This window comes from Bombyx mandarina, chromosome 17 (assembly GCF_030267445.1).
Source record: "Bombyx mandarina strain Sakado chromosome 17, ASM3026744v2".
Lineage (NCBI taxonomy): Eukaryota > Metazoa > Arthropoda > Insecta > Lepidoptera > Bombycidae > Bombyx > Bombyx mandarina.
Window position 1 is genome coordinate 8,364,542 of NC_143223.1, and position 20,467 is coordinate 8,385,008.

The following is a 20,467-nucleotide window of genomic DNA, read 5'->3' on the forward strand; positions in this document are numbered from 1 at the left end:
AAAAAAATATGTCACCTGTCATTTGAGTCATATTTATAGTTGGACACCGGTCTCTTCTGATCCGCGCAAAACAGATACGATGGTTTAAAAAGCTATATTAGAAAATGTATTCAGTTTTTTGACACTGATGCTGTGCACCGCGCAGTGTATCTATCAATAGCGCCGATTAATACAAACCAATCCTTTGTCGTATTACCTTAATAGCAAAATGAACAGTGACAGTAATTTCATTTTGAATCAGATTCGTCAGAGACACGAAAATCATGTAGATACCGTAAGTCGAATTTATTTAAGTACATATGGATTATGGTAAGGATAATTATTAATGTGATTGAATTGAAATTTATTAGTACCAAAGATAAAAGACGGGGGAACTTATATGTTATATACACACTATATACACTTATGTGGAATAAATTGCTTCAGAAAAAATACTTCAGGGAATGTGAATCGTTTCTTTTTCAGACAGTAGGAATGAAGTAATGGTAAGCTGGAGTGGCAGGTATCCCGTAACACTCCCCCAGGGAATGCTGTAGGTACAATGCACAGAGGCCCAAGTACCAAAGATCCTACCACCTAGGACACTGGGATTTGGTATAATTCGAGTGGCACATCGATATCTCGAAATTGAATATAAAAAAAATTAAGAGAGGAGACTTTCCATTACTTTTTTTTTAAATTAAAAACCTTTTACATATTCTTGATAATGTTTTGATTAATTCATTAAATCAAGGCTGAAACAAGCACTTTTACTACATATACGATCATTCTTACGGCTGGTAGGACTTCTTGTGAGTCCGCACAGGCCGGTGGGGCAGCCGTTGTAGCTGAGACCTTAGAACTTATATCTCAAGGTGAGCGGCGCATTTACGTTGTAGATGTCTCTGGGCTCCAGTAACCACTTAAAACCAGGTGGGCTGTGAGCTCGCCCACCCATCTAAGCAATATTTTTTTTTATCAGAATTTTACATAGATTAGTGTTCGTGTACATAAACAAGAATACGAGAATGCCATAGCGTAAAGTATTAAAACAGGATATTGGTCTAACTACATATATAATATACAATAAACACGTGACCTATTTTGTTGATTTGTTAGATAAACGCGGTCGGTGAGAATTCGCATGCCGCTCAAATCAAGATGCGTGCTCTTCTGGTAGCCCTGCTGGGAGTTTCTATGTCGGCGTGTGCTTTTGCCTCGCAGCCAGTCGAGTTAGAGTTGGACGACGATGACGTCACGCAAAAATTGAGTAACGTCAGTTTCGCTAGAAGGTGAATTCAAATTTTGTCTCTTTCTCCCATTTTTTGGAACGAAGTTCCTTACCGCAGGCTTGTAGGAGATAGGGATTTTGCTGCACGACCGAACTGAAAAAAATGTGATAGTAAGAACCGTAAGAAAAAGTCCGTGGAATAAGGCCTTGTTTTCCGCAAAGCGATATTTCACCGCGCGATTTTTTTCTCGTAATTTTTATATTTTTTTTTATATGGAACTTCGTTCCTATCCGGTGTCCCACGACACCACACATCTTTTTTATTATCATATACTTAATGTTGGGCTGTGAATATTTTAGCCTATTTTATTCAAATATATAGGTACATATTTTGTTATAGAATTACGAAGCCCACGATCCGGCTTGTTATTGGAAATGGAAAATCCAGTGCATTTCTGACGGCAGTGACATCCTTGCTTTTACTTATCGCTGTGATGTCGAAGGTAAATAAGCAAAACAGTCGTAGAAGTAAATTAACATGAACGTTCACAGCACAGAATCCAAGGTCAAGAACTAGATTTTGTTTTTGTTTACCGAAAACTCGCGTGAGAGATCAACATGAACACACCGATATATCCAAAAATGAAATGTCTTCCACAAAAATATTGACTGACGAAAATCTTATCCGGTCCGGATCGTCAGGTTGTTTCCCGATGAACGAGGTGATCAACAACCAAATCAACGTACCTACTCACATATCCACCACGTAATAATATATATTCATTCTAATGATCGCAACGGTGTGCAGACACAAGTTTAAATGATATTATTTGAGTTCTGGCCATCGCGACGACGCATTATGAAAAAGAATGAATGCGGAATAACCAACGCTAGGTATATGAATCGAGATTTTCTGACGGATTAATATGACCAGTACTCGCAGAATTTATATTTTATTACTAGCTGGCTTGGCAAACGTTGTTTTGCCATATAAATTATTTCTAGGAAAGATAAATAACCTAGATACCAACTGCAGTGCCATCTGCCGGGCTGATTTGTGAATCTAAACCATCCAGGTTGCCACCCAAAGGCATACAAAAAAAAACATTCAAATCGGTCCAGCCGTTTAGGAGGAGTTTAGTGACAAACACACGCACCGAAGAAATATACATATAAAGATATACGCTATAAAACTTGAATACGACAATTGTATTTAAAGAAATTTGGCTGTGTAAATGTGTAAACGGTATAAAAATCTCCGGGGTATTTAATTTAATTTCATAAAACTAAAAGGTAAAGTCTGCAAAAAAAGTGAAATAAAATAAAATAAAAAATGTAATTACGGTTTGATTCAGCAATCGTGGTGGCGTCGCGGTGCTCGATGGCTTGCAGCACCGGCTCTATTGGTAGTCGCTTTAGAAGCTGCTTCAGATGCGAGCGACGCGTTATTGGCTGCGGTACTGCGGGGTTCCGCTGAACCAGCCAAAATTGCCCTACAGACTATTGGTGCAGGATTACTTGTCACGGTCGAAATACTGGTTTGGTAAGGTTCCTTGAATAAAACAATTATATTGAGTTGTTCGGAAAGTAATTTCGTTTTTTTTTGGTGGAAATGAACCCATACATCGAGCTTCGAGGATAATCCCAGGCCTATTAAGTGGTCATAAGCTGTTGAATTTGATAAATTTAACCTCAATCCGATTTCACGTGCTGTTATTCGCCGGTTCGCATCAATTAATGCCTTTATCGCGTCTTTATCAGCTTCAACTGGCCTTCCCGAACGTGGTCAATACCGTCTTTACCATAAGGGCACACGGGGCTCGTGCCCAGGGCCCCCATTCTCAGGGGGCCCCGAAGGACCGACAATTTCTCTCACACATTTATTCTCAAAACATTTTTGTTGGGCACATTACACTTTTTTCACAAATCAGTAATCTTATCAGAAGGCATATACTACGCAATTATATCGATGACTGCGCGTATTTCAACTGTACTAATTAATAATATTTCCGAACGCATCCTACCTAATTTACTAAGTAGGTACACCATCTAGCGATTACGATAACGGTTTCCGTTATCGTAATCGTAACCAAAAAACCAGCAGAATTCTAATTTCATTAATGACACATTATATCATACTGTATTTGATTACCTACTACCTATAATAAATGGTCCTACTCAGTAAAAAATGTTATTTTAATTCGCTTTTTTTACTTTCCAAAAGAGCCTCAAATTCTTGTGTGCTCAAGGGCCCCAGCCTGATTTAAGACGTCCCTGAACGTGGTGCATCTTCGACATCAAAATTGCTGGATTGAAATTTAGCGAACCAGTTCTGGCACTGGTGTACTGTCAACACACCTTCTCCGTACACATCGGTCAATTTCTTTCTGGCTTGAACAGCATTTTTACCCTTTCTCTAGTAAAATAGTAAGAATAGTCGGAAATGCTGCTTATCGCTCTCCATATTTAAAAGGGCACCAACCAAAAACTAATGCGTAGTTTTAATTGGAAATTTTCACACACAAGCCTTGCTATATGAGCTCTCAAAGCATATAAAAATTATACGGCTTGAATGTGAGGTTGGGTGCAAAAAAATACAATTGAATCCTGTGTCGGGAATAAACCAAATTACTTTCCGAACAACCTAGTATATATTTTGTCTTTTCTGCTTAATTTCCTCGAATGTTGAATAACGAATATTGAAATTTAGTCATTGTTTAAAGAAGACAGAAAGTTGATAATCCGTTGTTGATTCAATCCTAAGTTTTAGTCGCAGGAAATCGCATTGAAACCCGTGGACCACGGGCTGCCCGATGGCGATAGTCTGGGAGTATGCTCTATAAGAAAACTCTTGATGGTTGGTTTCTCTGGATGGGGAATAATGGAACAGGTTGCCGCTAATTACCGCAGTGGGGATGTTTAAATTTTCATCACTTGAATAATCTATGGAACGTTTATATTCAAACTATTTAGTTGATAGTTTAATTTTTATGGTTTCAGGTACTTTATAGCTAAATTTTTTGAATACAGTCCACCGCCCTTAGTCGAAGTCAAAGACAGAGAAACTGTAAAGGCATCGCCAGAATCACAATGAAGCTTTTTTTTATTTTTTTATTATCTACATTTTTTTTAAATAAAACAGCTAATATCATTACATAAGATAGTTTATTTTTAATAGGTATATGTTACGTACTACATAAGGCCACGTTACGATTAAGCTGACATTACATGAAGGCACTGGTTATGTGTTGAAGAATAATTGTGGTTGGGAAGTCCAGTTTTATTAAAAATCAACTCCAAATTAATTCAAGACAGTCACTGTAGCAAAACCACTATCGTGGCTACAAATAGTATATTCTTTACAAAATCTATTCTTGGCTGTGGTCACATGATTCAAAATATACATTTTGACTAAATTTTGCCATAAAAACCATAAAAGTACGGTTTGCAAAACTGACGATAACAATAATATATGTTGATTACATTGTTGACATGTCATCTTCTCAAAACATTTCCTTCTAAACGAACATAATAACGTTTTACAAATGGAGGTGTGTGCAAATACTAATATACCTTTTGCAGCTTCAGAATGCTTCAGCAAATGATACAATATGAACGATTGCTAAAAGTAACATTTAAATTTATATTTTTAATATTAATACGTGAAGCAAAAACTTTGTACCCCTTTTTACGAAAATTGCGCGGACGGAGGAGTATGAAATTTCTCACGCTTATAGAGAATATAGAGAAGGAGTGCACAATACTAATATTTTTTTCAAATAATGCATAAAAGGTACTTTAAATCAATAAAGAAAACATTATTAACATTATTAATATTACTGATCTATAGTGCAGTTTTGGCGAATACTGTGATTATATTATCGAAATATAATAGTGTTTGACAATAAAACCATAATAATGTTTGAATTTATAATTTCAATTAATTAGTCGAATCTCGAATACTGTGGGGCCACTAGTATTTTTAAAATCACCCAAACTTAATATACAAAATGTCTATCCATATAAAATAATATATATTTTTAGTAGCAAAAATGAAACAGTACAAGAATCTTTTTCCTATGTTTGGCGACCGAATTACTCTTTTATCATGTTTTGTAGTTTACTAAATTTAGTATTGCCAATTAAAAAAGGCCGGAAACTTTATTCACTTTTCCTATATAAAAATGTTTGTAACGAAACAGACAGAAGAGAAAACGTTATACATGGAAAGGAATTCTCAACCTTGAAGCATCAGTCCTAATGGTCGAATTTTGACCTTGAGGAGCACTATGCAGGACCAATTTAGTTATATTGTTTAATACTTTTTTTAGAGCTAAGGATATTGTTTTGTCTTCTGAAAACTTCAATCTTGTCGAGTCGGCACTATGGAAGGTATAGGCTATAAGCAAGGGGCACAAATTGGCACTAACTACTATATGAAATTTAAAGTTTCAGAAAGTAGATTTTATTAATTTAAAGTTATATTCATTGGCGAAGTTTCTTAAATAAGTAATGGTACCAATTAATTGTTAAATAACCAACCGAATTGGTTATTCAAATGTCAAAATCAAACAACTTCATATATCGTCTTTTCGCATTAAAAGTGTACAATTTCCAAATACATTCGAAATTGAGTTAATATGCGGAATCATCACCAGTATTTTTCTCATAAATACTGTCAAAAGAGCGTAGTTTAGTTTTTTTTTTTTTAGTTTATCTATGTTGTGTGTTACTATTAACAAAATTAATACATAATTTTATCTTACTTTAAAATACAGATAATGTAACTGGTAAAAAATAAAAATTAAATGTTGCAAATATGATTAATATTAAAAATATCACAATATGTCAAACCTTTAAAACACTCTCCTGCAAAATAAGTAAGTTTTGAGATTATACAGCTTCGATCAACAATAGTAACTAGATTTCGGGTCGGCAAAAATCCGTCTCATTAAATAACAGCGCACTTGAAATGTGAGCTCTTATTTTGTTTAGTTCACTTCAGGCACAGCCAATGTCAACCCGTCTCACTATGCCGCAGTGTGTATTCAAAAGTTGCAAAAAATGCCCGAAAAAGCAATTTAACGGCCGGAGTATCTTACTTTCGGTAAGTACATGAAGTATACGTTATATTTTAAGCTTTAAACTAATAAATAATATTACATTTTAAACAAAATTACCGATTTTTAACCACCGCTACAATTGTTGGCCAAGGCTCGCCAACACTCAGGCCCTGACCCGCGACAACGTCGCGGCGTTGCGACGTCCGCAGCGCGCGATTGCGGTCAGGGCGGTTCGTGGATACCGCACCGTCTCGTTCGAGGCGGCGTGCGTGCTAGCTGGGACGCCTCCCTGGGACCTGGAAGCGGAGGCACTCGCTGCGGATTACGCGTGGCGATGCGATCTCCGCTCCAGGGGGGAGCCGCGTCCTGGCGCGGCGGAAGTTCGAGCGCGGAAGCTTCAATCTCGGCGTTCCGTGCTCGAGGCGTGGTCTCGCCGCCTGGCGGACCCCGCCTACGGGCGACGGACCGTCGAGGCGATCCGCCCGGTCCTCTCGGACTGGGTGAATCGCGACCGAGGACGTCTCACCTTCCGAGCGACGCAGGTGCTCACGGGACACGGCTGTTTCGGTCGCTACCTGCACCTCGTCATACACATACTATTGAAGAGCAACCCGGTCGGCGGTGTATCGCGTTCCGACCCGGCAGGCTGGTTCTGGCCCAGCGGGGTATCCCGGAACACCAGCGGCACCGCCCGGGCGGCCTGTTAGGGCCGCCGTACCGCGGAGACTGACGTCGTTGGTCGTCGACTATCGCCTCGACGACCCGTCGGTCGGGCGTCCTCGGGGTGGCGCCGCGTGTCTGGTTGTAGTGTTGACCGCGGGAACCCCCCTACTCTGAACGGGTTCTGACCCCGGACGGAGATCGGACGTCGGGTGTAAGAGTGCAGGGGAGTCGTTTAGTGGGTGGGCCCTAAAATCCTTGGGCCCGCGATCTGCTCTCAACACCTGCAGATCGTTGAGTCTCACATACCCCGCGCGCCCCCTAGGCGCGGGGACCTCGTAGGAGGTTCGGCCACCGGCCCGAAAAAAAAAAAAAAAAGGCTCGCCAACACTTGGACAAAATTTTTGTTTAACAGAAAAGTAAATGCATGGAGTAGATTTGTGTTGCAATAATTTTTAAAAATTTGTTAGCAGTACTTCAAAATTGGTTAGTTAAAATTGGTTAATTCTGCTTTTGTGTCTGTTTGTTGGATTCTCATTGGATACTCAGCTTTTCTTTTTTATTTTAGCTTTCCTAGCAATCACGTGTGCAGAATGGATCTCGATTGTCGCCAGAGAAAGAAGAGATTACTTTTATAAGCCAGCTAAGAACTCCACTCATTGACACTGGACATCTTTGCCTTCCGTGTTCACGGCTATTGAAACGTGGCCGAAGCATTGTAATAAAAATATCGCGCTTAAAACCGTTTAAACGTTGTTTTATTATATGTACTAGTCGCGAAAACATAAAAATATACTATAAAAATATCTATTACACAAAACGTAACGCTAATAAAATAATAAGTAATGTATAGATACTAACAAACATAAATCCTCAAAACATAAAAAGTAAACAACTAACCTTTTACTTTTATTCATATAATAAATTATTTCACTGTTCAACGCGACTCCGTTACCTCCTGTAGTAAATAGAAATTGAAATTTCAAGAAGCAAAAATAAATAAAACAAAACGATGTTAGTTCTCAAAGCTATAACCGAAAAAGTTACTTTATTTGTTGGCGCATAAAGTTGATTTAACATTAAAGATTGTTTAACATATGCCTTTTCATTTGTAAGTGACAGGAGTAATTTATTGCTTTGTGACGAATGATTGTAAGTATTAGATAATGTTTTGGAGATTTGGAACTTTATTACTAGGTGTCTTAGTTGTAATTAGTTTGAACTTAAAACTGTTTCAAAACTTTTTTCTCCGTTTGTTGTAAACCAACGTAGCTATGTATATTCACGCGGACAGTTTTTGCTTCGATTTCGTACGTGTCCCTTTATCTAGTTACAATAATTGTTGATCGAAGTTATACAGTTTTAATGCGAGAAGATGATATTATTAAGACTCACAGTGTGCATTTTCAATTAAATATATTATAGTACATTTTTTTTAATACTTCCTAATAATATAATACATATATACGCAACTATATTGAAGGCTCAATAATCTCAAGCTATGCGTATAAGTTACATGTAACTATTTCTATTTGGTTTGTGCTAAGGTATGTATAATATATAGCATTATTAATATTATATACCTTATTGTATTATTAATACAATGTATTAAAATTTTTATACAGTAATCTCCTCTATAACGCGGTAGATTGGTTCCGCGTTAAAGGAAACGCGTTGCAGAAGTGTTGGACGAGCTCACAGCCCATTTGGTGTTAAGTGGTTACTGGAGCCCATAGACATCTACGACGTAAATGCGCCATCCACCTTGAGATATAAGTTCTAAGGTCTCAAGTATAGTTACAACGGCTGCTCCACCGTTCAAACCGAAACGACTGTTTCGCGGCAGAAATAGGCAGGGTGGTGGTACCTACCCGCGCGGACTCACAAGAGGTCCTACCACCAGTAAAGTAAAAGCAGTGCTTCTACGCACTGCTTTTGCTAGGGCTAGTGTTAGCAACGACCTCTGGTTAGAGCCCCGTGAGCTCATTTACTAGCTCGGCGAATCTGGTATAACCCTTCGAGGTTAATAGAATAGGTAGAAGAAAATAAAAGGGGATAAATTATATTGTTTCGAGCACTCACTACTACAGTAGAATACATTTCTACTTTTTTTTTTTTATTGCTTAGGTGGGTGGACGAGTTCACAGCCCACCTGGTGTTAAGTGGTTACTGGAGCCTATAGACATCTACAACGTAAATGCGCCACCCACCTCGAGATATAAGTTCTAAGGTCTCAGTATAGTTACAACGGCTACCCCACCCTTCGAACCGAAACGCATTACTGCTTCACGGCGGAAATAGGCGGGGTGGTGGTACCTACCCGTGCGGACTCCCAAGAGGTCCTACCACCAGTGATTACGCAAATTATAATTTTGCGGGTTTGATTTGCCTGAAACCTCTGCCTTTAGATACAGCGTATTTCCGGAGATAAATTTCTCCTATGGGCAAAAAACGTACTTACTATTCTAATTTCACACGACACAGCCAATAATTTACGTAGCACATCGTTCCATTTAACATTTTAAAAATCATTGAATACTCTATAAAATAATTGAATAATATGCTATATATTAAATATTTAGTAACTTGATTGATATGCGATATAGTTTCCTTATATTTTTACTACTTATAAAACAATACTACCAAACGTTGTTCTTGTTTAACATATTAAAATTTGGTTTGTTTTAAACTATAAGAAAAGGAAAAAAAACCGATGAATAAACACTTTAAAAAAAAACAGCTGTAAATTTACAAAAAAAAAAAAAAAACTGTTAAGCGTATCTAACTCCTTTACACAGATTGCAGATTAAGGATTTCTTATTAGGATTTAGCTCATTTTTACGTGTAATTTCAGCGTCCAGCCATTCGATTAAATCTTTCTTCAATCGCAATATCGTGTCTTGATTAACTCGGCCATCGTGAAAGAAGTCTTTTACGACTTCAACGATTCCGTTATCGTCGTGTCTGGCTTCCCCGAACGGTCTCCGCTGTTTCATGTAATTGAAAACGAATTCAACTACCTGCGAAATCAAATCTCGCTCCGGACTGAGCAATTTCAGATTGGCAATTTCGCTTGGCACAAGTTTCGACAGCAGATTAAATGATAGGGTCATCAAATTCGTATAGACCTCTTCGGAGAGGTTTTGGAGCATCGAAACTATTTCATCGGTGCCCGACGAGCTGATACGCACGAAATATGAGCCGATTTGGATTATCTCTTCTGGACGGATGCCAACTAATAGATGGCCTTCTTCGTCGTCTACTCCGAAGTAGTTGTCCACTCTGTTGACGGGCGAGTTCAGACGTGTGGACACATTAGCAGGCCCCGGGGGGGCTGGGCCGATTTCGGCGAATATTTGCGATCTCCCTTCCGAGCCGAGCGAGTGTAACTCGGACGGGCTGTACCCGTGTTGGTTGTTCAACATGACCCGGCCGTCGGCCGTCATTGATATCCTGAGCCTGTGCTGGTTCACGTCCTTGTTGATGCTCAGAACTTGAGCAAAGTATTCGTCTTTGTTAGCGATATTCTTGATGCCCTGGATGACTTCGGTGTTACCTTGAACGGTGCCCTGCACCCGTCTAGCTTCGGCGGAAAGCTTATCGAAAATTTTCCTGTCAAACATTTCAAGTATAAAAATAATAATAATAATAACAATATCGGTAGTCGGTTTAGTGACGATAGTTTTACGTGAATAACGTCAGTAACAGAACTATTCGAACTGCTAGCTGTGACGTCACGCGTCAAGAGAGATAAATGTGTCACGAGCCAACGCTTGGGCCGATCGAGCCTCTCTATCCCTTGTTCCGCGCTCTCGCTTGCATGATCAGGCTTAGGCGGAACGTGACACTTTTTCGTGCGTGCAGCTGGTTTTCATCGGTTTATGAGACATTATCACATAAAAAAAAAGAAAAGAAACTATTTATTATATTTTTTTATCCTGACCACACTGATCACATTGGAGGGTAGTTGCAAAAAAATTATGTATTCTCATTGGTACTTCGTGTTTGTGAAAATTGGTCCGACTCAATCGGACGTCTTAAAGTCGGTATTCAAAGATTTCGTTACACGTAAACTTTTTATTTTTTTATTGCTCGTTTAGGCAGATATTAGCATACGGCCCACCTGATTCTGAGCGGTTACCATCGCTCATGGACATCAGCAATGCCAGGGGCAGAGCCAAGCCGCTGTCTACCGTTTAATACTAAACATATCAAGCGTATTGAATATACCAGTTTTTAGGTTCAAATAAAGCCCTTACCTGTGCCGATTACTCCGGAGCGTATCGCGGAACTCATTTATCCTGTTCGTCTGACTCTGCTCAATGATCTCTTGCGCCGTCTGATTCGATACGACAGCGTTGAAGAAGAACAACGTCGACATGGCGAATTGGAATATCTCAATACGACTCGGCTTCTGACCGTGTTTCCTGTACTGAAATATTATTTAAAATAAATAATAGTTTAAAAAACCAACCAACGAAATACGCTTTTATAGAATTTTAATAAGAAACTTTTTAGTTGGATTTGAATTATGAGTAGAAGGGTTATTTTGATATTCTAATATCCCGCAAAGCACCACACGCTTTTTTATTTACAATAAAATCATTTTTTCTTACAATATTTTTAATTCAAATTTATTAAAATTTATTTTCAATTTTTTAATTGGATTTTCTATAAAGGTGTATTTTGTTGGTTTTTTTTAAACTATTATTTATTTTTCATTTTTTAGTTGAAATACAATTTTTTCAATATTTTTCGTCAATCGTGAACATTTGTTAAGTACGTATTTCATTGGGAAAATTGGTACCTGCCGGCGGGATTCGAACACTTTTGCATCGCTAAATACGAATGCACACGAATGCATAATAATAATTATTAAAAATTTTGCTCCTTTACACATAAATAAGAATAAGCAATATATATATAAAACATACTTAAAATACCTTTGGTACCATTATTATTGGTATCTACTTCAATAATACCTTTGAAACATAAATAATAAAATCCGGGGAATTCCCACAAGGAACAAGCTCCTGCTTAAGAATTGAAAATAAACGATGATCTGGCCGAGAATAAAACCGCAGCTTCGACTGGTCATTTACAAATTAGCTTTGTTGTATTAATGAAGTAATTTATTATTTATGTTTCAAAGGTATTATTGAAGTAGATACCAATTTCAGAAATCTACCTTATCACAAATTTAACTGAAACTTACCTGTATTATAAGATGCACAAAGCCATTAGTAAAGCTCGCAGCTCCGGTCAACAGGTTCGCGTGTCGCAGCACGTCGACTGACTTAGTCAAGAACCTCCCCGACTGAAGTGAATAAAACGTTTACTTGTATATATTTATAAAGAGACTGATCGTCCAAAATATACGCGGGCCGTTTATCGTCCTTAGACGAAAGGCCTCGGTGAATGCCTAGAATGAATGTTAAGTTTCAGCTTGACTGGACAGTAGACACAGAAGCGCATTGATCGAGAACAAACAAACGCACCTTTCATACTTATCTATACATATAAATAAAATTAGGGTGTCTGTTTGTAGTATTGAAATAGCCGCTTTTTACTACATGCATATGAGTATACATACGGTACATACACCAAAATAATATTTTTTACAATTTTTGTCTGTCTGTCTGTCTGTTTGTTCCGGCTAATCTCTGGAACGGCTGGACCGATTTTGATGAGACTTTCACTAATAGGTAGCTGATGATATAAGGAGTAACTTAGGCTACTTTTTTTAGACTAGCTTCGCCCCGGGGCGTCACCCGCAGTTATTGTCGTACCGCGCGCAACATGGCGGGCTTCGCCTATCAATAATATAATTTAATGTTTCCGAAGCGAAGCGAGGGCGGGTCGCTAGTTTATTAAATACAGACGGATGTATGATTTTGGCCATAAATAGTAAGGTTCTTCTTCTTCTTTTTTTTTAAAAAGTATCTATATAAACGTAGTTCAATAATATAATTTTATGAAATTTATAATAATAATTAAAAATATACTGTCTAATTAGATTTTAGTAAATATAGTATAATAATACAATCGGGAAACGAAGTTTGATTTTAGTTCGTTTTTGTTAATACATATTTAAATTAAGTTTACTATAAATTAAGTTCATAGCATCTCCACGCCTGATGGGTTATTAATAAAAGAAATGAGACAACCCCGCGTCTCAGTGTTAACAGCCTGGCCACGGGACATTCGCCGATACGAATATTCGCGCGGTGTGAACGGCGAAGCGTCTAGCGACTAAAATAAGCGCATAGAAATGTACTTATCAAGCCACGCGCACCGGCGACCGGCGAAATGTACCGAGCGAATCGCGCGGGCGACTTGCGACGCGGCGGGCGAGCAAAACAAATGCATGAATAAGGACGGCGCGAGCCACGGAGTCGAGCGGTAGTCGCGGCGAATAGTGCAGTGATTAAATGAGTTTAGTTGTTTTCGCCGCGAAAAATGAACACCGTAAGTTTTATTGCTGATATGCTACTTAGACGAGCTATTTGGAAGTCTAGCCACTCAAAGCAGCCCAAAAATTTTCTGGATACCTACATTCTGTATTTCTCGTGCTTCTTGTGGAATTCTCCATCTATACTCCGATTCTTAATCAAATCATGTACTCCACAATATTTTCCAAATAATAGGTCTTGAACCAAAAAACGATTACTTTCTAAGCAATATCGAGATAATTTCGATATAGACATTTCGCTGTCGGACTTCCTTGCTACAAGCGCATTATTTTGTACAATGACGTCACCATCGCGATGCGAAGTTTGTATCAAGTTTGCCTAATAGTCTTCGAATAAAATTAAAAATGACTCGTCACTGTCAGTCGCCGTAAAAAGTATCTTATACGTTTCTATAACACCGGATGGTCTGCGTAATCTGTGCGTGCCATTTAACGGTGGTCGTTCATAGTGAAAGCGTACCGTTCCTGTAGTAGCCTGAGCTGTTACCTACCGTAGTGAGGTTGGTGCCGGCCGCTGCTGATTTAGACAGGAGATTGCTGGCCGCTCCGGCCGTGAGACCCACGCCCGAGGCCGCTATGTTTAACCAACTGTTACGAGCTTCAGAATTGGTCACGTTTATGGTCTGTGAACGTACGAAGCTTTACAGATTTTGCCGAAATTATATCTTTGAAGCCTGGAGGAAACGAGAAAGGCAAGAACTTCCACCGAACGGGTAAAACCGCTCGGTGGGGCGACGGTACGAATGTTATCGTTCGGAGTCTGTATCCTATAGTGAGATTCAAGCATCTGTCAAATATCTTGTGTCTGTATCGTAGCTACCGCCACATATCTAAGAAGTTCAGAAAAAATACTTTAAAAAAGATTATGTAGCAAAGTTTAGCCACTTCTAATATGTAGGCTTCTAATAATAGGCTTGTGAAGAGAATGAAGCGGTAGGCAGCCGCTTGGCTCTGCCCCTGGCATTGCTGAAGTCCATGGGCGACGGTAACCACTCATCATCAGGCGGGCCGTATGCTGGTCAGTCTACTAAGGCAGTAAAAAAAAAATTGTTTTTTTTTTTCGTAAATCATTCAGAATTATTTATTGACACAACTGATTTCGAAATGCACGGGCAAAATAACAACTTTCCTATTTCTGCCGTGAATTTCCTAATTGTTTTTTTTTTAATAAATTGCCTTACCGAAGTTTTTGGGCCCTAAAGTGACTTCATCCACCTTGAGGACATGAAGTGTAAGTCTCATTTGTATTGTGTAACGGATGTCCCACCCCGAGACCTCAGATCGTAAGATTGCTTCGTGGCACAAATAGGCAAAATGGTGGTAGCTAGTCGTACGGGCTCACAATTTTTTACTGGTAGTAGGACCTCTTGTGAGTTCGCGCGGATAGGTTATGTCTTTGTTATCGCCTATTTCTGCCGTGAAGCAGTAATGCGTTTCGGTTTGAAGGGTGGGGCAGCCGTTGTAACTATACTTGAGACCTTAGAACTTATATCCCAAGGTGGGTGGCGCATTTACGTCGTAGATGTCTATGGGCTCCAGTAACCACTTAACCCACCTAAGCAATAAAAAAAATACAGTTTACGACAAGCAAATTGATGATCGCAGCATGCTGGTATGATACTCAGATAAGGTTGCTCATTCTTGTGTGATACCCTCTATCGTATTGTACAAGATCTACGAGAAGAGACAAAGCAGTTACCTGTTCGTGCGTCCTTCGGTCGTGTAAATGCAACGAAGACCTGATCAGCCCGTAGATTCCCGCGGTGACGGAGACGGCGGCCGCGCTTGCGAGCAGCACGGGCGCCACCGGTGTTAGCGCGGCCACCCCGACCACTCCCACGGCGCCCAGCGAGACCACCGTGGTCGCTGTGTCCACCGAACTCAGCACGCGTGACTTCAGTCCGAGGGCAGGTGACGGCGCCACTGTTAGATTCACCGTGAAGTCTGTTCCGTCCTTTATTGAAGTAGTTGAATGATGGTTTAGCAACATTTTTATATGAAAATAAAAAAAGGACACTAAAAGGAGACAAACATTACTTAAATAGGATTTAGTCAGTCAGAGAATGAAATAGAGTGTTCGAGAAGGTTTCACATCTACCGCGTTTGAGATGCAAATTTTTTTTTTACATTGCTGATGAGTAATAAGACTAGATGCGGGTATCTATAACGTTAACGATTACGTACAGTCGTGAAGTCTGTTCCGTCCTTTATTGAATTAGTAAATGATGGTTTAGCTACCTTGTTATTTGAAACTTGAAGAAGAAAAATAAACGATACTAAAAGGAGACAAACATTACATATATAGGATTTAGTCAGTCAGAGAATGAAATAGAGTGTTCGAGAAGGTTTCACATCTACCGCTTTGGAGATGTAATTTTTTTTTTTTTTACATTGCTGGCGATTAATAAGACTACATGCGGGTATCTACAACATTAATGATTACGTAAAGTTAGTGCATAGTTTTAGAACGACAACCTCTGGCATATTCACATCAGACGGGTACGGGTATACCATAGACAAATTACTCTGCCGGGGTTTCTGTAACGAGTGTGTCTGAATTTGGGTATAGTTTCCCAAACGGGGCCAAAAAGGTTTTGGTAGAATTCATCTAATTAAAATATGTTATGGGTATTAGTTCGAATATCCCGCAAACAATAGGACCGATATTGATGAAGCTTTCGAAGTTATCGTGGCTAAAAGGACGCTTGGTTTATTCGTATCAATACGATTGTGCTGTATCAAATACCGCACGCGTGCACCAATTTTTCTAGTAAAATATGTACTTTATTGACGGATAAGTTCACTATGTAAGAACAACATTATGTAAAAAAATTTAATTTGCTTAGTTTCTTGTAATAGGATATTTCGTGAGTACGGGTGTTACTTCTTCTTTATTCTTTGTCTCCATTTCCAACACTAGGTGGGGTCGGCACATCGAATTCCATTCTCATCTATCAACCGTCATCTCAACACTCACTCCTCTCTCCTCATATCGTTATTCAAACTCCTTCCATGTCTTCTTTCGTCGACCTGTTCCCCCTATACCTTGCACTACCATTTCCATACATCTCATAGTATTTTAACCACTAATGCGTACAGTGGAGGCTTAGATCTCATGTTTCAAAGTCCGTGGCGGAATTCAAGTAGTGATGTCTATGGACATCGCGAACCACGCAAGACCAAGGGAGGCCTGAACTCGTTCAGATAATTAAAAATAAATGGCTCCTTGCTACAATGTTAAAAACCACAAGTAAAAACTACATTTTATCAAACAAGTCTATAAATATAAAATTTGTAAAAGTTTAGTCGCTTAAGATTACCTCAGTAAGTGTTCCGGTATATTCTCCGTTCTCAGGGACTATTAGAACACATTTGTCCAATGTGTTTTCTGTCAAGTAAGCATTCCAACTATGGTACACCCGGGCATTGTCATCAATATATATTTTGCATGGTTTCACTGAAAATTAATTTGAAATCTCAAATCAATAATTAGGTATTATTATTATACTTAAATATACACCTTTCATCGTTGACAAACTTAAAATAAAAAATATACAATAATCATTAATTACATTAACATAGAAACGTACCTATAGAAAATAAAAATAAAAGAATGTGAAATAAAAAGTAATCAAAATGGGTTAAGTATATATGAGTCGTCTATTATCAAAGGCGGCAATCTGTACATTTGGACAAAAATTTTTTATTGATATGTCAATACAGATTTATTTGAATATAATCGTCTCCTTCAAAGAATACGGTTCAAAACCTGCATTAAATAAAGGTTAATAGTTAACCTGTTATTTATCTAAGATGTCGTTCCGAAGAGTTTTGTGACTGCCAAAGGAATACAAAGTCAATAATTCGTTTTTCTGATTTACCAATCATTGGCCAAAAGTCAGATTGCCGCCTTTGATAATAGTCGACTCATATACTATATAGTCACAACAAAATAAGGGCCTTGGATTGGAAGGATGCTACACTTGTGAGACAGTCGCTCACAAGTATGGCCTCCTGCTCCAGTAAAAAAATACCAATCTCAATCAATTTTGTCTCAATGATCATTAGAAAACATGTCTAAATCAGTTGTATCACTTATAATGGAAATCTATATTAAGGTTTAGGAACTTACCATTCATTTCTATAGGTATACATTTTCTTATGCAAAAGACAGGTACGAGCCATATTTCGGAGTCACTCCGTTCGTGTAGATCAATCCAACATTTCGACGGTTGAATGTTTAAAAAATTCTTGGGCTTTGGACGTGCACAAACAACCAGTAAATTCGACATATAAATTTCATCTTCAAATGAATATTTACCTGGAATTCAATTAATCATTTTTAAATTAGAATGACAAATTTAATGTAGCATTTGTAGCAATTGCTTTTAATGACTTTATGACATAAATAATACAAAAGTATAATCATATTAAGTGGTTAAGCTGCTATAGTGTGCAAATTAATTTTCTATAGCCTGAATGGCTATTTACTTACTAATGGTAAAGGAACAAAATAATGTTAAAAATAAAATATAATAATTACTGGTAGGGTGGGTAGGTAGGTAGGTAGGTAGGTAGGCTTTATAATGCATGTAAAAATGATTATTTCCACCTGACATAGGTATTATACCTTAGTTATATAGTGAAATTATCGTTTCATTTATTTATTTATTTATAACCACCCACTTATTATTTTCTGATGCATGGTAAGCTCAGACAGATAGGAAGGACTATTTGTTTACTTTTTTGAAGAGTGGGTCTGCTGTTACACAATTTTGAGATTTCGACCTTATATGTATCAAAGGTTGGTGGCTGCATTTACAATTATTAGTACAATTAGTTAATGCCTTTGGGTTTCCTAACCTTTACTTTACACCAGAAGTTTCGGGAGCTTGCTTGCCCATCTACAAAACATAACAACAACCTTTATACAACAGAGATTTTCTATCGCATGACCTAATAAGCGATGCAGCATTCATTCATCATGTTAGGTTATAATCATTGGTAAACCAGCAAATATAAAATATTTTTTAATGATTGTCCATAATATGACATATGTCCATAAGTATACATAGTTGGTACTGTTTTTTTGGTGGGAAAGCGAGCATACCTATTCTGATGGCGAGTGGTTACTGTCACTCATGGACATTGGGCTGTGCCCCTGTATTGCTCCATACTACGCGGAAATAAATAGGTAAGATAGAATACCAAAGCAATCAGTACCTACTGGAGTGATATGATAATATATATTTTTTCTATCATGTGCATTTAGAATATTTTTTAGTTTTTGCATAGTTTATAGTACCATGCCTGTAGTTGCAGTGATACTAGTTTTAACTACAAAATAAATTCCAACAACACAAATAAATCACAATTTTATTTCTGAATTTGGTTATTTTATTGCAATTTTTTATCTAGTCTTCAGAGTCAATGAACAGCAAACTTAAAAAAACAAAGATAGCATAATCATTTTATCATCATTTAATCAGGGATGTTAATAAATAAGAGATTGTATCAGTTCACATAGGGAGCTAATTTTTTTTTTATTAATTTTATCTAAGATTAGCAATACAATAGAAAGTGATAAATAGTGATCCACCATAAATTCCCCAATTGCCATTCGCTACTATGTGGATGTTTGCTGTATTAGAGGCAGTTAATTAATCTTGTTGAACCTAACTTAGATTATAATTTTTTTTATTACCACCTTCATTAAAAAATATTCTCAGGAATGATTATTAGTATTACCTTGTTCACATATTTTTGCATAGACTAAGTCAACTTTTTCTTTTTGTCTGGAAGTGTATCCTTGAAGATTAATTGCATTCATTTTTTCCGTTTCTATCAGCTCCCCTTCAGTAATCGGAGGACCAAATAGTCCAAATGCCAAGTTTTGCAATAAATGATTTCTATTGCACTTTTCATATCTGAAATATAATGTTGCTTCTAACAAAATCTATTTTCTTAGCTTTCTTAGCAATTTATAGAGAGTTAATTTTTTTTTCATATTCAGGGTTTATGTGCTTACCGGAACCCATAGACATGTGAATACCGACACTTTGAAACCTTGAAATTTGAGGCCTATATTGCAACTGTTTAGTGACAGTAGTAATGGTGCATATCACAATTTTCACAGGTTTCATTTCTATCACACAATTTAATTGCATAATTTTGGAGGTTGTTCGTGAACATATATCAACTATCTTCAGACCTCCAGTTCATTAGAAAGATTAATCGTGGACTTTGGAATTTAAGCACTGGCATAGTCTCATACGAGTAAGCCGAGCCTTTAGGTCATAAAAACTTCAATATAATATTTTTATTATTGTCATTTTACAATTTAAAGACAGCAGTAAGTAATTAACTTTGGTTTTTATAAAATTTTGAGAGGAATTTTTTAATTAAAATTTTCAATATATTCATTTCATAATTTAACCACTAATGTTAGTAAGTATTTACCTAATCCAGTTACAATCCCCTAAGTTTTCAAAATATTGCTGTTGTATTTGTACAGGGGTTAAGTTAAAGTCACAATCTGTTGGTGCTTCAACATGTAATGTTGGATTTGAGCTTTCTTGCACTGTGTCCGTTGAGGTGTGTTCATCCATTGTACTGAAAATAAGGTTACCACATATGACGCAATTTTACTATTATTACTGATTCAATAGATATATACAATACAGTGGAAAAATTATGTATTTGAAATGCACATACATGCAAAGTTTTTCACTTTCAAAATTAATTCTCGCTATTCAATATTCCTTACCTTGTGACTTTTTTGTTCACTTTAAGGACTATTGCATTAAGCAATAAGTATATATTTGTATATCACTGACAGCTGTCGTTGCTTATCAGGGAATTCACCGATCATAAGCTTGATATGTATACCACAAAATGTTGTCTATGACCCTAAGTGAAATGAATTTTAGTCTTCGAATGATAGCACCATGTCTTATCTATGGAGAACACTAAATTTATTTTAGGGACTCTAATTAATTTGCACAGTAGGTACCTATACTTTTTTCAATGTTGACAGTGTTTTTGTTGATTGTTGATAAAATG

The 20,467-nt window shown here is 37.5% G+C and overlaps 2 protein-coding genes across 3 annotated transcripts; one reads left to right on the plus strand and one right to left on the minus strand.

The window, feature by feature from the left end:
* Positions 1-202: 202 nt before the first annotated feature.
* LOC114240735 (uncharacterized) lies at positions 203-7,832 on the plus strand. Its single transcript, XM_028171391.2, has 5 exons — positions 203-274; positions 1,099-1,271; positions 1,611-1,713; positions 2,566-2,753; positions 4,211-7,832. The coding sequence occupies exons 1-5, from the start codon at positions 209-211 to the stop codon at positions 4,302-4,304; spliced, it is 624 nt and encodes a 207-aa protein (XP_028027192.2). The 5' UTR covers positions 203-208; the 3' UTR covers positions 4,305-7,832.
* Positions 4,359-20,467, minus strand: LOC114240648 (uncharacterized). Of its 2 annotated transcripts, none has more exons than XM_028171272.2 (10): positions 20,172-20,467; positions 19,865-20,017; positions 19,154-19,332; positions 17,538-17,726; positions 16,726-16,862; positions 15,105-15,359; positions 13,897-14,028; positions 12,149-12,250; positions 11,193-11,365; positions 4,359-10,545 (listed from the first exon to the last, which is right to left on the minus strand). In XM_028171272.2, exons 2-10 carry the CDS (start codon positions 20,011-20,013, stop codon positions 9,705-9,707), a joined length of 2,157 nt encoding a protein of 718 aa, XP_028027073.2. In that variant the 5' UTR covers positions 20,014-20,017; positions 20,172-20,467; the 3' UTR covers positions 4,359-9,704. The 2 variants fall into 2 exon arrangements, with proteins under 2 accessions (XP_028027073.2, XP_089590481.1); XM_089734355.1 differs by having other exon boundaries at positions 20,120-20,459.

Coding starts and splice junctions, on each gene's coding strand:
- LOC114240648 (XM_028171272.2), bottom strand. CDS start 20,013: ATGGATGAACACACCTCAACGGACACAGTGCAAGAAAGCTCAAATCCA. Junction 12,251..13,896: donor CCGGCACCAACCTCACTACG/GTAGGTAACAGC, acceptor TATTCACTTCAG/TCGGGGAGGTTCTTGACTAA. Junction 11,366..12,148: donor TTGTGCATCTTATAATACAG/GTAAGTTTCAGT, acceptor ATAATATTTCAG/TACAGGAAACACGGTCAGAA.
- LOC114240735 (XM_028171391.2), top strand. CDS start 209: ATGAACAGTGACAGTAATTTCATTTTGAATCAGATTCGTCAGAGACAC. Junction 275..1,098: donor ACGAAAATCATGTAGATACC/GTAAGTCGAATT, acceptor TTGATTTGTTAG/ATAAACGCGGTCGGTGAGAA. Junction 1,272..1,610: donor AACGTCAGTTTCGCTAGAAG/GTGAATTCAAAT, acceptor ATTTTGTTATAG/AATTACGAAGCCCACGATCC.